This window comes from Anopheles moucheti, chromosome 3 (genome assembly GCF_943734755.1).
Source record: "Anopheles moucheti chromosome 3, idAnoMoucSN_F20_07, whole genome shotgun sequence".
NCBI lineage: Eukaryota > Metazoa > Arthropoda > Insecta > Diptera > Culicidae > Anopheles > Anopheles moucheti.
The window spans coordinates 75209730-75226499 of NC_069141.1; the positions used below are offsets into that span (position 1 = coordinate 75209730).

General features: G+C 41.5%; 1 protein-coding gene across 7 annotated transcripts; it reads right to left on the reverse strand.

The window, feature by feature from the left end:
• Positions 1 to 10037: 10037 nt before the first annotated feature.
• LOC128305141 (antichymotrypsin-2-like) lies at positions 10038 to 14911 on the reverse strand. Of its 7 annotated transcripts, none has more exons than XR_008287447.1 (6): positions 14698 to 14911; positions 14390 to 14586; positions 13487 to 14284; positions 13265 to 13406; positions 12416 to 12631; positions 10258 to 10394 (listed from the first exon to the last, which is right to left on the reverse strand). XR_008287447.1 is itself a non-coding variant. In XM_053042456.1 (5 exons), coding segments are annotated over exons 1-5 (1269 nt in total). In that variant the 5' UTR covers positions 14699 to 14911; the 3' UTR covers positions 10038 to 10263. The 7 variants fall into 7 exon arrangements, 5 of the variants coding, with proteins under 5 accessions (XP_052898416.1, XP_052898415.1, XP_052898414.1 ...); XR_008287448.1 differs by lacking the exon at positions 10258 to 10394 and adding an exon at positions 10631 to 10772; XM_053042456.1 differs by lacking the exon at positions 12416 to 12631 and having other exon boundaries at positions 10038 to 10394.
• Positions 14912 to 16770: the final 1859 nt, after the last annotated feature.

Below are 16770 nucleotides of genomic sequence, written 5' to 3' on the forward strand. Positions count from 1 at the left end.
CTAGACAATTCATCAACCTGCCGAAAGTCTTACCAGCAATTCAAAAATGGAACGGTTTTAATTACTCATCAAATGACATTAAAAGCAAAGGGCACAGAACGCTAACGCTAGAGCTAATTCTGAAAAAGGATTCAAATCAAAAGCGAGATCGAAAACAAGTTGAACCATCTCATTAAAAGTAGAAGAACGAACAAAAAAAAAAAAACAACCACACAACAAACCGAATGTGATCGAATGATAAAGTTTTATGTTTTGTTAATTCGTTTATCACTGTTGAAAGGAAGCAATGCAACCACACAAACACAAAACCCGAACTGCCATACGTTATTGGAGGAAAGCCAAGTGTTAAAACAATACGATGCCATAAAGCAACAAAAAGAAAAAAACAAATGGGAGGGAAAAGGTTTATTATGAATGGTCCTTTTCGCGCACGCCTGTCGCAGTGTCGTGTGCTCTGTACACCGTAAGACGTGCGTACTGTAGTAAACTCAAACCATCACCACCTTGTGTGCCATGCAATTAGAAACGTGCCGTACTACAATTCAATTCAGTTCTAAAGGGTTCAAACATACACATACACACACTCATAGTGAAAGGGAAAGTAAGCAAAAGGTTATCCCTTTAAACATTGTTATCATGTTTTTCTTCATTACAATCCGACTGTGATGCAACGAAATGCACAAAAGCGCAACCCGCCTACTACGAAACCACTGTTACAATTGAATTGATGATACAACACACTAGCGATAATAGCGAGCTTAGCCATGGGGTTTGTTTCTTTATAAATATTAATTGGCCGTTCCTCTGCACACAAAACATACGCGAGACATCCAGCAAAGCACAACAGGCTGAAAATGGTAGTAATTTCTTTTGCATTTAACAAAAAAAAAAAAACAAATGGCCAGTTAAAGATACAAAACAAATAGAACAAAAAAAAAACAATGAAAAGGTGCTTCAAAGCGCTGTCAAGCATTTTAACCGTTTTCAAGAGTCACAGCCTGCTGTTTTACCTGTGCAACTCGTGCAACCGGGCACACAGGCATCCTACTAAACTCTCTCACCACTTCCAGTGAATCATTAACAGTACAAAGCTTACAATATACTCAGTATAAATTAAATCGATACACAGGAAGCAAGCGCAACACACTACTGACTGGGGTTGCCATAATTATTTGTCGGAAGAAAATCGCCCGTCATCTTTGTTCACTCTGCTACAAGACGATACTCATGGTTAAAAAGAAGAGAGAGAGAGAGCAAGTTGATGGATTATTGATTGCAAAAAAAAACATAGCACAGAAGCACAGGAACATATTATTTTGCAAAGATGCTTTAGGTGTGTTACGTGTTAGAATATTACTCAGGAACCAAATTGGGGGGGTTTTAAAGCTCTCCCCAACGAAAACAAAACAAAAAAAAACCATACAAACAGGCGCTCTTAAAAAACGAAGCGAAAGAATAGTCTTTTATGAAAAGGCAAATTAAAACACAGAGATACACACACGCGCACAACATTATATTAATCGTTCGTTCTTTGGCAATCAAAATTTATCGGTATATATGAATATAATTACATAAATTAACACACATATAACATTTACGATGCGTTTTAGCGATATCGATGTGCCCCGGGGGGAAGCAGGGCTCATTCACATTAACTGTTAGCGATACTATTTATTTTCCTTTGTTTTGTATATGTAACTCCAGTGTCATTTATTTTCGCTATTATTAACTGTTTCTACTATCTAAGGTGCGCGTAATGTAATGGATATGCATTGCTTTTAGTTTGTTTGTTTTTTTTTTGTCTTTCTAGAAGTAATGCAATTACTAATGTTGCCAAAGCTATAACACAAAGTCATAAACTAATATATTGTGAGGGGATGGATTTAAAAACTATGAACAAAATGTGCACAAAAATGTGCACTTGTGTGGGTGGGGTAGGAAAAACAGCCCCCAACCCACCCCCGCATCAGCCCATACCATACACCGGTATGACAACCGGGAAGGTATTTTTTCTGTTAAAACCCGAAAAAGGCCATCTCGTTTAACGGTCCTTCTCGGCACACATACACACGCGAGCGGGGGAGTTCTAAACCTGTTTTAAAGTGCAAGTTTTCATTGCATAGTAGTAACTCACCAAAAATAGAGAACGGTAATAAATGATCATTAATATTACGGTGTTACGTCACCGCGTACTACTACAAAAGCGCGTACCACAACTGATCTAGTTCATTATGATAAATAGAAGCGTGAGATATACACCGAGACGCACACACAAACACACAAATACCCACTGATAACGCACAATTTTTGGGGTTAGGATGAGATCGTTACAGGCGATTGTGTGTGAGATCGTTACTAAGCACACTGAAAAGTTGAGGTGGCTGTTTTTTCTGTCTGTTTGTTTGTTTGTTTAATTAATAATAGAAAACCATTTTATTGACCGTTGAGAGATATGCAGAGAATACTCTTCACATCACCAACACCACCACATGTGCGTTTTTAATCGTTCAGATACGGTATAACCACATCAGTACGCCCAGTACAATGGACCGAACCGAACGTCTAACTCTCGAACAATCAATCAATCAACGCACAAAAACCTGTTTTACCATGCTACCAAAGTCTATGGCGAGGTGTATTTTCGTTTCGTTTTCTCTGAAACAATACTAATCAAGCTTTTTTAAACTTAAACAAAGAGCTAATAAACCAAATAACCACCATCCCCCGCTCGACACGGTGGGAGCAAACAAAAAAAAACACACACACACAATCAAGCACAATCAGAAAAAATGAAGCGAAATGAAGGATGAAGTTACGAATGTATAAATATATCTAGTATGATGAATGATCATCATTATTTTTTAAGTATGTACAGAAAGGTGTGAACGAAAGTGTTGCAAACGAAAGAAGAAAAGAAAAGCTTCATAAGCTAAACACGACCCGTGAGTTTGTGAGTGTGTGAGTGTGTGTGCAAAAAGAAAAGTAAACGGCATTAAACTATTTAATAAACTTTCTCAATGTTATTTTCCTCCTGCAGAGTGCGGCTGTGGGGTAGAAGAACCGCCAAACTTTACAAAGAAGAGAAACAAAAACTTGCAAAACATCTCAATGCTATAAATTTATATATACTACAGAGGAAATAGAAAACAGAGCAAGTAAAAGATATATAAAAACAAGAAAACAGGAAATTTTTGGCAAAGCTAAAAGAAGGGAACGAGCACATGGGTGATCCCATTTTGTGAATTTGTTATTAACAATTTTTAAATGCTGTTTGTAAGAAACGAGAAAACATATATCAAACCAATTTACAGACAAAAACAAAGAAAAACATATAAAAAACTTGCATTGAAGAAAAAAAAACAAGTAAAAGATTTTATTGTTTTCACAAATATTAAAAACAGTGACACACGAAACAGGAAACACAACACAGATCAGAAAAACCGCAAGACTGTTAGGCAGTGCTCTAAGTATGCAAGCGGTCAGAAGGAGAGTTCAGATGAAAAAAGGAGTCCATATATTTACAGCAAAACAAGCACAAGCTCACACACACATACATACAAACACAAACACACATACACATAAGTGTGTTGGAGCGACAGAACCGTTCCAAAGTACGTATGACGATCTTCCTTCCAACCGCACGTTTTTTTGGATTGATATTATTAAACGAGTTGTGCGGGGGTGGAAGGACACGCCTCGTGTACGTGCGTGATCGGTTGCAAATTTTAGACGATGAGACAGTTTTGTAATGAACGAGATTAAGGAAAGAGCTGCGTGGCGCACCTGCGATGATGGAGGCGCATGGTGGTTTGTGTTTTTTTGGTTTCTTTTGTATCACTTTTACTAATTCGAAATATTCGAAGCGAGTCGGGGGTTGTTTCGGGTACGAAATTTTGTAATCAGCGTGTATAAAAACAACAACCACAACAGAAAGGAAACAAAAAACGATCGTGAGGTGTTTTTTTATTATATTATATTCTGTGTGTGCACAGGAAGAGAATGCAGAAAAAGATTAACGAACAAAAATAAAACTCAACCAAGCCATGAACTGCTGATGTTGTCGTGCACGCTGATGGGAAAGTATTCCCAAGATGAAAATATCACACACAACACGGTGAATACAAGCTCGGGAAAAGGCTTGTGAGAATTGGGGATCAAAAATCGATCTTCGGTAAGCTGTTTTACTTCATGCGATCAACACAATCTGTTTACTGACTGGGACACTGACGATAAACTATTTAATGGAGGATTAATTCCATGTTCTTGTAATAATTACCATGGGCATTGAACACAGCTAGATTGCAGGAGACCAAACTGACCAAAGAACTCTACTGATTGGTTGAAGAGAAAATTTTTGTAAATACGATCAACTATACCGACAGTTTCTAGCAGAAATACGCTATTTCAACCTCATCTTGCTGATAAAGTACGTCCAGTTTTGGGTCCTTCTTGAAGAATTCATCGTCACACATTATTTTTTCAAGCGAATTTTCCGTACCGCTCCTCGAAATACTAAACGAGAAGTTATCGTAAACATAAATTACTTTTTTCACCTTCCCATTACATTGCCACAGCTACATTTGAAAAGAGATTTCGTGGGAAATCACTAGCACAAACCATTGCTAGTTTTGGAACCGTAGAACGGTAGTACAAAAATTTCCATTCGCACGCTTTGCAATGTGCTTGTGGATGCATTGTAATTCCAGGAAAAGTTGTTCCAAACTCATTTACGGCTGTGAACGGTTTTATTTGGTTCAGGTCGGTTGTGTCATGCACGGGTGGTTGAGTGTAGTTGGGTTTTTACCGCGAACACACCCAACAACTAATATTATGCGGAACACACAACATGTCACGGACAGAGGTTGGTGCAATCGAAAGAAGGACAAAAAAGTTAATTAACACTACCGAATCGAGCCGGAATGTTGCAACGTTCTGGGTTAGAATGAATGGGTGTGTGGACCGGCCAGAATCATGGAATGAATTGGAATGTTTGTAGCATTATTAACGCTAGTGTTTTACTAGAAGTTTTATTAACACTGGTTAAGTGGTTTCTCGTTTCAATTCAATTTAACAGTTCGTTTTTCGGTAGAATTACTCCATTTTTCGGTTTTTTCAGGTGTACTTTCATACACCTAGCGTCGTAAAAAGGACGGAAACATATTACTTAATAAAACTTTGCTAAACTAGATAAACTTACTGAAAACTATTTACTGCTGTTCTTATTGTTATTGTTGTTCTTATAAAAAAATAATCTGTCTGTTCATTAACTTCCTATCAGTAGAAAATGGGGAATACTTGGAAAGAAATTCAGTGGAGGATCAATCCCCTTGGAAGCCCAGGGTGGAATTATAAATGGGGCCTCTAATTTAAAAAAAACGATGAATTTGGGGGGGCATTGAGGCCCTTGAAATGAGGCAAAGCTAAAGGCGCAGTAAGAAGGAGCCCCTGAACTCACTTTGAATCATCCCACGGGTAGTTCGCGGTCAAATTTCGCCAGGGCCCTCTTGTGGTACCCTTCAGGGCTCCCTCTAGCATAAAGAGAGAGGGCCTATACACCTATTACTACTACACACATTTTTTTGGGGCCCCCAACACGGCGAGGCCCTAGGCGACCACCTACTCCGGCTACCGTTTGATCCGCCGTTGATCCCTTTTCTCAACTCAACCACGAATCCGAAGATCAAACTATTAAATAAACTTTTAATAAACACACAAAAACACTGTCCACAACATGCTTCATATAAACACTGTCGCACGTAAAAGCGTTTAGCAGAAAGCGTCGCCACCAGCAGACGCTGATCGCGACTTATAATTGCATGCGGTTTTGTACTGAGTATACAGTTTGCATGAATATACCGACGAGCGAAGGACGAGGACACCGGTCAGCATACGACGATACGGATAAAGAGCAGTACAATAGATGTTAATATCACATATCACATATCATATATATCAGCAGATTGACTCGCGGTACTGTTTGCGAAGGACCAGTCCGTTAGCTTCCAGTAACAGTAAGTTGGATTGATTTTTGCTGTTTTGTGAAGGTAATGTAGCGAATTCCCACATGGTTATTCTTCTTCTTGATGACAATCTTTGTTGGGGGACAACAAAGAGCAAAATGGAAAGAATTAATCACCGTTAGTGTTTAGTGCCCAGCTTACAAGAGCTACAGGAGCACACGATCATCTCAGTCGTCATTGCATATTGCTTTCAAGCACTTTTCCTTTCGTCGAAATCTCCGCGCATGATGCGATCGGACACGCCAAAAGCGACCGGTTTTGTGATTTCTGACACCAAGAGAGCATCCACGAAAGGAGATAACATCAGTCTGATCCGCACATGGATCCGCCATGTGTGTACATGATACATCGATAACGCATACTCACGTTATCAGTCACTGTGATGCTATTGAGCAATTAAAGATCTTCTACCATTGGCTATTAGTTACACATACTATCAAACAAGGGAGAGCGATCGATAGAGTAAATAGCTCAGGTGCGGTGGCGAGAATCCTCCGTCTCATTTTATCGATCCAGTTCCTACAGAGCGTGTCATAACTGTACAGCAGGTAAGTTTTTTAATTATTAGCAGTAGGAAACATGGAGTGCCATTATTTTTGAAGACATTATTTAGTGTTTATTGTTCGGTTACTTTTCAATATTTATATCTTTTGTCGTCATGCGATGTCCGAGGGTTTGAAAGGATTCCATACATAAATATATTCCATAAGTATTCCACATTGTTATTTCCATAAAAATAAACTTGTGTACAGTTATGGTACGCACTGTGCTGTTTGTACGGACGGAACGAGATAAAAGATCAGTTGACGGATCAAGCGCTATGATCATTAGAGGGAAGGGTACAGCTAAATGAAATGATACCACGTGGTACAGAAATTTGTGCTATCTCTTCGTTGATCATGCTCTCTTGGTGTCAGAAACCAAAAATTCCATCGTTTCTGAGCGTTTTCGACGGACGCGATCGGCGCAAATACGAAAGAGATGCAGGATCCGTGTTACCTTTTCCCCCACATTCTAATGCGTTTGATAGGAATGTGAAAGGAATGTTCTTTTATATAAACCTTAATTCTCACATTCCGGTCACCAAAGAAATTGAATTTATGGGTATATATGGGTATGTGCCTTGCCTTGTAATCTATTAAAGTGAATAAACGTAAACAACAATGAAAGTAAATAAACGAAAACAAGGTTTGTTGCTGCATGCTATTCAGTGCCAGTGCGAATCTTTTTATCCAAATTGCTGCGCGTACGACGTGTTTACCGGATGCTGTGCGCAGCGTCACTACGCGAACTGTTCCGTCCTTGCCAGGATGTGTCGAAATAATACGTCCCATTGCCCACAAGGAAGGATGCATTTTGGCTTCTTTGACGATCACCGGTTGGTTTTCTTTTAGGGATACTGATCGACCATTGCAATACTCGGCTCGCGCTTGCAATTGCTGTGAGCATTTTGCTGTACGCAAGTGAACCGTGACACCTTTCATGCTTTCTGCCCAAATGTAACAGCAAGCGCGGAATTCGTTAATCACGAAGTGATTCTAGTGAAGAGTGAAACCTTAACCATTCATGCTGTAAGTGCGATGGGAGTTCGCTATCCCAGTCCCATGCCTTTCCATCCTTCTTAAGCGACCATAGTTGCTGCATGAATAGTTTAGCGACGATTATCGTTGGACCCAGCAAGCCGCGAGGGTCGAAGATCTTGGCTATATATGACAAAACTATCCGCTTTATCAAGACCGCTGTTTCAGATGGCAATTCAATTCGAAATCGAAGCATTCTTGGTCGTTTTCCCTCTCATTCCCGATGAGTTCTCGATCGGCGATCGGATGATAGTGGCTCCTGGAACGGTGCTGGAACGTGGTGAGACAGTTCGTGAAGTTGTGTTGAAAGAGAAAGTAACAAAGGGAAGTAAGCTTGCACTGATGCACTGGCTTCTGTGTCGCTTGCAGTTTATCTACCACCATAGGAAGAACGGTATCGACGAGTCGTTGCGAAAGGGCAGTGGCTGGATCCACAACTACCATGAGCTGCAGAATAAGGTGGCCTATTTAATTAAGATGCCCGACAATACGCGCTTTCAGGTGTGTCCATATCATTCGTTTTCTCAACTCAACCACGAATTTGAAGATCAAACTATTTATTGTATTAAATAAACTTTTATCGAACACACAAAAACACTGTCCACAAAATACTTCATATAAACCCACCAGCAGATGCTGATCGCGCCTTATAATTGCATGCGGTTTTGTACTGAATATATATAGTTTGCATGAATGTACCGACGAGCGAAGGACGTGGACACCGATCAGCATACGACGATACGGGTAAAGAGCAGTACAATAGATGTTAATATCACATATCACATATATCATGTTTAATGTCCAGCTTACAAGAGCTAGAAGAGCACACGATCATCTCAGACGACATTGCATATTGTTTTCAAGCACTTTTCCTTTCGTCGAAGTCTCCGCGCATGATGCGATCGGACACGCCAAAAGCGACCGGTTTTGTGATTTCTGACACCAAGAGAGCATCCACGAAAGGAGATAACATCATGGATCTGCCATGTGTGTACATAATACATCGATAACGCTTGCTCACGATATCAGTCACTGTGATGCTATTGAGCAATTAAAGATCTGCTATCATTGGCTATTAGTTACACATACTATCAAACAAGGGCCCTCTCCGGAGAGCGATCGATAGAGTAAATAGCTCAGGTACTGTGGCGAGAATCCTCCCTCTCATTTTATCCATCCAGTTCCTACAGTGCGTGTCATAACTGTCCAGCAGGTAAGTTTTTTAATTATTTAGAGTAGGAAACATGGAGTGCCACTATTTCCGAAGACATTATTCATTGCTTATTGTTCGGTTATTTCGCAATAATTATATCTCTTGTCGTCATGGAATGTCCGAGGGTTTGAAAGGATTCCATACATAAATATATTCCATAAATATTCCACATTGTTATTTCCATAAAAATAAACTTGTGTACAGTTATGGTACGCACTGTGCTGTTTGGACGAACGGAAAGAGATGAAAGATCAGTTGACGGATCAAGCGCTATGATCACTAGAGGGAAGGGTACAGCTAAATGAAATGATACCACGTGGTACGGAAATTTGTGCTATCTCTTCGTTGATCATGCTCTCTTGGTGTTGAAAACCAAAAATTTCACCGTTTCTGAGCGTTTTCGACGGACGCGATCGGCGCAAAATACGAAAGAGATGCAGGATCCGTTTTGCCTTTTCCGCCCCACTCTCGCGTTTGATAGGAAAGTGACACCGACAGGCAGACGTGATTAATGCCATTATGCGAGAAAAAAAAAGCTTTATTAATTGTATGGTGGGAAATTTTACTTCCGGGGTATTTTGTCCCAATTTTAAATTTCGTCAGGGGCCTCTTGTGGTAAGGATATCGTATCTTTTGCAGCGTTAGACCATCATTATCGCAGGCGAATCTGTCTGCAAGGGTGGGATCAATTGGTCATTGTCCCGAGAAAGAGGTGGAAAATAGTGTGTACCGTCGTGGTCGGAATGAATATTTGAGATTAGAAACGAATCACTAAACCACAGCCCTGGTAGAAGGTGGTGTGCCTGGTGGAAGACCTGAATAGGTGTGTTAGAAATGATCGATTCGTTCAATGCTACCAACTGTTGTTCGGGCTACCACTTGGAACGTATGTAAATGAAGTCAGTCTTAGGTGTACACTATCCCCGGGCCGTAACATTAATCACAATTACTGAGTAGGTCACCCTTTTCACTCGTAAAGCCCAAAAATATGCATCAGATGCGTGGGGAATAGAGATTTATTACCCAAAGAGCAGGTTGATTTCGGTGGAATGTCCTGTCCTGTAATCGATTTTTGCTGGAATGGAAATAATTAAGTACTTTAGAATATATAATGCCTAATGAATCGAAGAAGCATATTTTTATATATGAAACGTCTGTTTTGTTGGAAGTCAAGGCAGTGTCATCATGGCAGGAACAGAAGAACGTCTTTCTATCATGTGCAGTATTTGTGTTTATTTGCTTCCATTTGGTGTAAAATACAATGATCACGAATTCAAACAATTATTTCAATACTTTTAAGTACTACACTGGAGGTAGTTTTATCGTGGCTTCGAGCCACTAGACACTAAATTTAAATAGCGCGTTTATGTTAAGGCCACTGCAGTTGGTGCATTTTTAGTGAGTGAGGTTAACATTGTGCTTACGTTTTAAGCTGTTTATGGCATTCGGTTTACACCTGCACCGTTTTACCGATGAACAGAATAGTTCCTTGGGAATCTCGCAACGCGTACAGGAAGGGATGATCTGCCGTAAACGTTACGGGCATGGATATAAACATCGAGCAGGCCATTATTAGCATTGCTGTATGAAGGATAAAAATGGACAACAAAGTGTGTGGTTTGTTAAATTAGTTTAGTTCATGTCACGTGTGGGAATTAATTTCATGTTGGTACAATGTTCAATGTGTATTCAATGTTAATTTCGATTAAACAATTTTCCTCATTATGTGTCAGAGAATGGTTATACACTTCTGTCGCTTGCACTATCATACTCTCGGCTTGACATTAGACTTTGGCTACACTTGTGCGTTTGCAATTAAACTATTTTACAGCATTTTACATGCTTTCCCAAGGAAAAATACGTTCTTTTCGCGTGACATTAGCGCGTAAACAAATGGATGATCCGCGACAAATTTCACTGGTTCGGAGATGATCATACAGAACGTTGCCATAATCATGCCTAAAACGAAAACAAATTGTGAGAAATCATAATCTAATCGTTCGGAACGCATGAAGCAGGCTTGAAAACGCTAAAATGCTAATAAAAAGCGAAAAGTAACAAAAGTTCGAACACAAAACAAAAAGCTCGCGCCTCCATCTACAGCTATGCCTTCTCAAAATTTTCTCCTAGATAGGAAGTTTCGCTTCAAATGTGTTTTAGATTTAGCCAGTTTCCTAGATTTTGGATAGATGGGTGTTATTAATTCATTGAGAAGCGGCAGACCTTCTCTTCCATCCAAGCACCCAACGAAACTATAATCCAACGGTTTTCCAAGGATACCCCCAGAAGCTATGGTTACGTGTTTAAATTTTTTAGATTCGAATTTGAGTTTGTAGAAATTGAACCGATTTTCGGCCTACTTCGAATGATTTTTAGGGTAAGGTAAGACACAAAAACATGAACCTATTTGTTTACCTTGAAAAATGAGACCATTCATGGTACTTAGGGGGAGTACATTATGTTTGCAGCACAAAAGAGCAGTGCATTTTGTTTGTGCCGTTTCGTACAAGGCCATAGCTTGTTTTACTCTCCATACCCCCCCACAAGGAACATAATCGAAATTTTATCAATCAACTTGTGAACTGGTTTGTTGATATTATCACCCGCTTTTTGGGCGACTTGCACAACAACTATGATTTTGATACGTGCATTTTAATTACATGACGCACTTGGTGGAATGTGAATGAAACATCGGCCATGTGTCACAACGCTGATAAAGTTGAAACCATCGGTTTTGCCAGACTGCTGATATCAGTCGGTTGTGTATTCAAAATCGAAACATCGCGTGTGTGTCTCTACCAACGCGCACAACACATGAAACTGAGCGGAATATTGCGCATACAAAGCGGGAAGCAGAGAAGTACGCGCTAAAAATAAAGTAACGGATGTGAGTTCAGGTTGTCTGTGGGAATAAAATTCTCTTAACGGTTGAACAAGCACAAGAGTTATATGTTTACTCAAACGCCAGTTTCAGGTTGTTTAGCCATAACGCTTGCAAAGTGATGTGATGCACCACTCGCAGAAACTCATTATAGGTTTATGTGCTTTTTTATCTCATTGCGGCCAAGACAAGGTGTATGAGATCATCCTGTCGGATTTTGTAACAAAGCGTTGGGAAGGGCAAGAACTTCTAACGTGATAATTTACGCTGAGTGTAGCACAAAAGCGAACGATGACTGAACTTGTACACTGCAAAGTTAGTATCATAAACAAACAACTTATCGATGAATCAACCCAAAGCAGTATCTGAGATTAAGCCACTCGTGTGTGGATTAAAGAACATGCAACGGCAAAGTTGCGCAGAGCGGTTGCGAAATATTGCATTCCTTACTAGGAATTCAATTTGTTTTTGGTCTTCCTTATAGGATATCGGCCGGATTTCAGCCATAAAAGCGGGTAGATAAGCACGAAGCTGCTTTTCCTAAGGGAGGATTATATGCTTATGAGCCAGACTCTAAGTCTGCAAGCGTATCCATTTGCAACATATACGAAAAGAGCAGTTCCGTTTTGAAAAAAAAAAGGTTTACAATCAAGCGTGCCCGACATGCGCACACACCTGATATACTTCATTTATTTGAGATAATGTTTCGATTAATACTAACTGTCTTATCACTTGCTGTTGCTGTTGCTGCGCAGTCGTACGTTCTCTCGAAACAAAACGAGGGAAACCCGTTTGTTCACCGCTTCTCCTTAAGCTTCAACCTTCGCCACGCGTCCCATAAAGTAGACCATCTGCTGATGTCTCAGGACGTAAAGGAACGGATGATCGACCGTGAAGTAGGGATGCATCGGCATGCAGCGCATCATCATGATCATACCTATTTCGACGATGCGACCATGTTGGAGAGAGAGAGAGAGAAAAAAAAAGGGAAAGCGATCAGAAAGACATTCTAACGTACACTCTTCTAGGGGTGCCATTCGTCAGGGTTAGGTTAGTCGGGGAAACGAATACGAGGGGAGAGTTATTCAGCTAAGAACAAGCAGCAGTTTGTAAATTCAGTACTTCATTCCTAAACAGACATGCATTCGATAAGAGCGGGGGGAGTGCCGATAAAATAGCTCATAAAAAGCGGGCCTTACGAAAAGAACAATAAAAAAACCGGGCCGATTGCAGCTTGGTTGCAGATAACACACAACGGGGCCGCCACCAAACGATTTACAATTCATCGCGAGGATTTACTCGCGTGACGTCGGATTGATCGGGTTTCATATGACGGCCGATAAAAGCTGCCTGGCGCGGACTGCCCATCAGCAGCACGTACAAGTACGGATGGTCTAGGCGTACTACTTTGTGCCGACTAATGAGGGATCGCTTGACGCGTACAACGGCCACTACAAAAAGAGAAGGAACACCGAGAGAATGATAGAGTGAGGATGGTCGCGAATTGCCTGGAAGCGGGGCAAGGTTGCGTTGGCGGTTTATGGATGAGGGGATGCAAGAAAATGCTTACCAGTTGCTGCCGCCGCTTCAGTGCCTTCCTCGTTCACCTCGATAAACGCTTTGTGGACGACTTTGGACACCTTGAGCGGGTCGTTTTGCTCCAACAAGTCGGGAAATTCAGCCGAATCACTGAACATCCTGCCCATGCCGAGCTGTGGCGTAAGAAAAGGGATATAAAATGCGTGAAAAGATGGGAAACAGGGTGTTATGTTGTTAATTTTCAAACACTTACCGCCTTCAGATCGTCGTTTAGATCGCGCGTAAATTCGATCTTAAATTTGGGCAGGAATACTTCGACCTCCTGCTTGTGCATTTGGGTGGTCAGTTCGGCCAAATTCAGACTGGGCAGCTTTTCTTCTAGTGCTGCCAATCCGGTCCGTTCGTGTGGGAGCAGTATCAGCATCGTCATGTCGCTGCCGCTGTACGTTAACTCCAGCGCGGCAAAGTTGTGCTGCTCGAAGTTATTGTACGCGAAGTGTTTCTTGATGTTCATCATCGGTACTTGGCGCGATTCCGTTTCGCTCACCCAGAACGGGAACGGACGCGTCAGGCTCGAATCGAACTGGTACGTCCACGTACCCTTGAAGTGTACCGCATTGACCAGCACCATCCGCGTGAGCTCATCCAGCGCATCCGGTGAAATGAGATCCTTTATCTTGTTGTTCGTTTTGCTTTCCACCCAGCCGTTTATCTTTTTGGCAGCAACAGCATTCTCCGCGAAGTTGACCGCCTCCGCCTCCGACTGGAAGCTTTCCGTGGCGATCGCGTTAAATGTGCTCTTGACGTTGTAGTTCTGCATAACGTACACCTTATTCGCCACATTCACCGTACTGTCGGATGCGAGGCGCGTCATCAGGCGGCGATAGTTGTCGGCTACTGTCTCCTTTTCCTTCGGCGTTCCGAACTCTAGCACGGAGTACATTTCTTCCGCGGTAAGACCACCAGCACCCATGGCGGCAAGTGAAAGGCACGCACTGATCGAGAACGGGGAAACGACCACATTTTCTCCCACATTTTGTGCACTTATTTTCTAAAACAAAAAAAAACGGAAACGGAACATTTTATTTCACAAAACACTGCACACAAAATGTTTGCAACAGGGAGGAGCACTTGGAGTACGGAAAATGTGACTCACCTGGTACAGCTTGGTGGCAAAGCTGTTCGACTGTCCAACAAACTGCGCATCAACATTGCTGCTATCGGCCATGGTGTGTAACAAATTGTTGATTATTTCCGGTTGATTTGTGAACTGTGCTTGAATCGATAGCGAACTGGCTAGTAATTGTAGTAACAACACTGGGAGTGGCGAACCGTATCGTCGTAGACCGTACACTGCGAGCGGGTTGAAGGTTATTTTGGGACTGGAATTAAATGCTGCTCAACATAGCCGCTATATACTACGGTGGGATTCGGGTGCGTGCATATATGTGCACACTCACTTACTTGCGTACGATGACTCATCGGTCTGATGTGGTGTTGAAATGGTGTGTATGCCGATGGTTTTGTGATGGGCCGGCAAATTTGGATGCTTTTTTTTTAATATTCGACAACACAATTGACACCAACACTGCTAACCGGGAGTTATGCTCTTGTTGAAAAGGAAAGAAGAAGGGATGATGTTATAAAGCTAACGCACACCAAAAGCTGTGTAATGCCGTATGGCGCGATAAGCAGCAGCTCCGGCGTTTACCGCTGCGGTCGTTTGTTTGTTTTGGTTGTATGCTTTTGACGTTTCGTGAAGGGGATGAAGGTATAACACCGGGTTGGAATCCAACCATTTTGCACAGTGGTCGATCGCACAGAGAATATTACAAAAAACGTGTTTGGCCGTTGTAAGTGTAATTGAGAGCAATTGCATTTACCACAAATTACGAATTATAAAGCAGTATTCCCATTTAAACTATATATTTCGCTTTGAATACTTTGTAAAGGTAACGTTCTGGTTTTAAAAGAAGCTCTTCTAGCGGTTTGGATTAATCAGAGGGTGTACCTGAAGGGACTCACCTCGGAAGGAGTTATGTCCAACCGACTGCATCTACATCGTCCAACTAGACAGGTAAGTCGAGGTTCGTATATCACAAATTTTAACTACTAGAATCACTAGTTTACGGAACCACCTAATCTTCGAAGTCATTCAGGAAGATCCTCTGTGAAATATAAGTTATGAAAATTATATATAAAGTGAGCATAAGCTTTCATCACATGAACTCAAAGTATTTCTTCAACATTGGCTTTTAGGTTTTTACTCTCCTTATGTACAGCATTGTTAATTAACAAATAACAATATTGACATGTATGTTCTATTTTAAACCTATATATATCTCTCTGTGCTTGGCGTAACGACCTACTAGATCATGCCTGTCATTTTTGGCTTTCTAGACTTATTTTACCACGTAGCCTGATAATCAATCCTTGCTACGGGGGATTCATCCAGATGGGATTTTGGTGCGGTCCGTTCGTGTGAAGAGCGGCGCCGCTACCATCATACCAAAGGGTCTGCTAAAGCAACAGCCTTATCATTGGAGTTAAATTCATCGTACTTCGGTGGACTGGTTGAGTCCTATGGAAGATATCGAACGCTCCAATGCGTAAAGTTTTGTTTTTTTTTTTTGCTAGATTTGTCTGATGTTTTTTGAAGTTCATTTTACTCCAGGCATTTCACTCCTGTACAAATATATTTTCCACACACTTTCCATTGGAGTGTGCAAGTACTCCAGTTCCCAGCGCTTATGTCTGTGTGTATTTAAGAAAATCTAGCGCGAGATGCTTCACACGACAAAAAAAAGGAGCGAGAAGAAAAGTTTGTCCAAAAGTTTTAATTTACGTTACAGCAAGTATGGCATCGGGGCAAGAATATAAGCCCGCTATCAAAACAAGCGCTTTTTGCAGTTTCTTAACGACCTTACCTTGTCTGCGCTTACGCTATCCAAGGCAGTAGGCGATGAATCTTCCAGGAGCGTTGTATCGCTTATAACAATGTACGTACGGTTGTAAGAATGTTGTAAATTTAACAAACCGAACCCGAAGTTCGCAACCTAATTGCCAGCAATTGATGTTCACTGCTTCTTTGCGTCCCGTGTCTCGCGTGAGCCAGCAGCAGTTGGAATTGGTTAGGGCGCATGGTCTGGCGTGGTTACCACGGTAACGTGCTGTGATGTCCCGCATCTCCGTGCAAGAATAACGAGGAAAAACAATACCGCCGAGAATGTCAAGCTGCCGGGAGGAGAGAGATTTCACATCACAAACGATGTAAACTGTTTGCGAAAGATCTTTCCGATTCCGTGCCGTGAAAGCGTACACGTACCGCGGTACTGGATTGTTAGATCATCTGGTAAGAAGTGAGATAAAATTAAATGTTTTGCCCAGAGAGTGTGGAGTGCGGCGGCATCTGCTATGCGAAGGCAACGCGATGCCGTGGGCTCGGGAGGAACTTTCTGTCAAAATTTCTTTGTATCGCCGTTCGCTGGGGGTGGATGGGGGGTTGATAAAACTCCTCCACAAGGAGTTGTGGAGAAT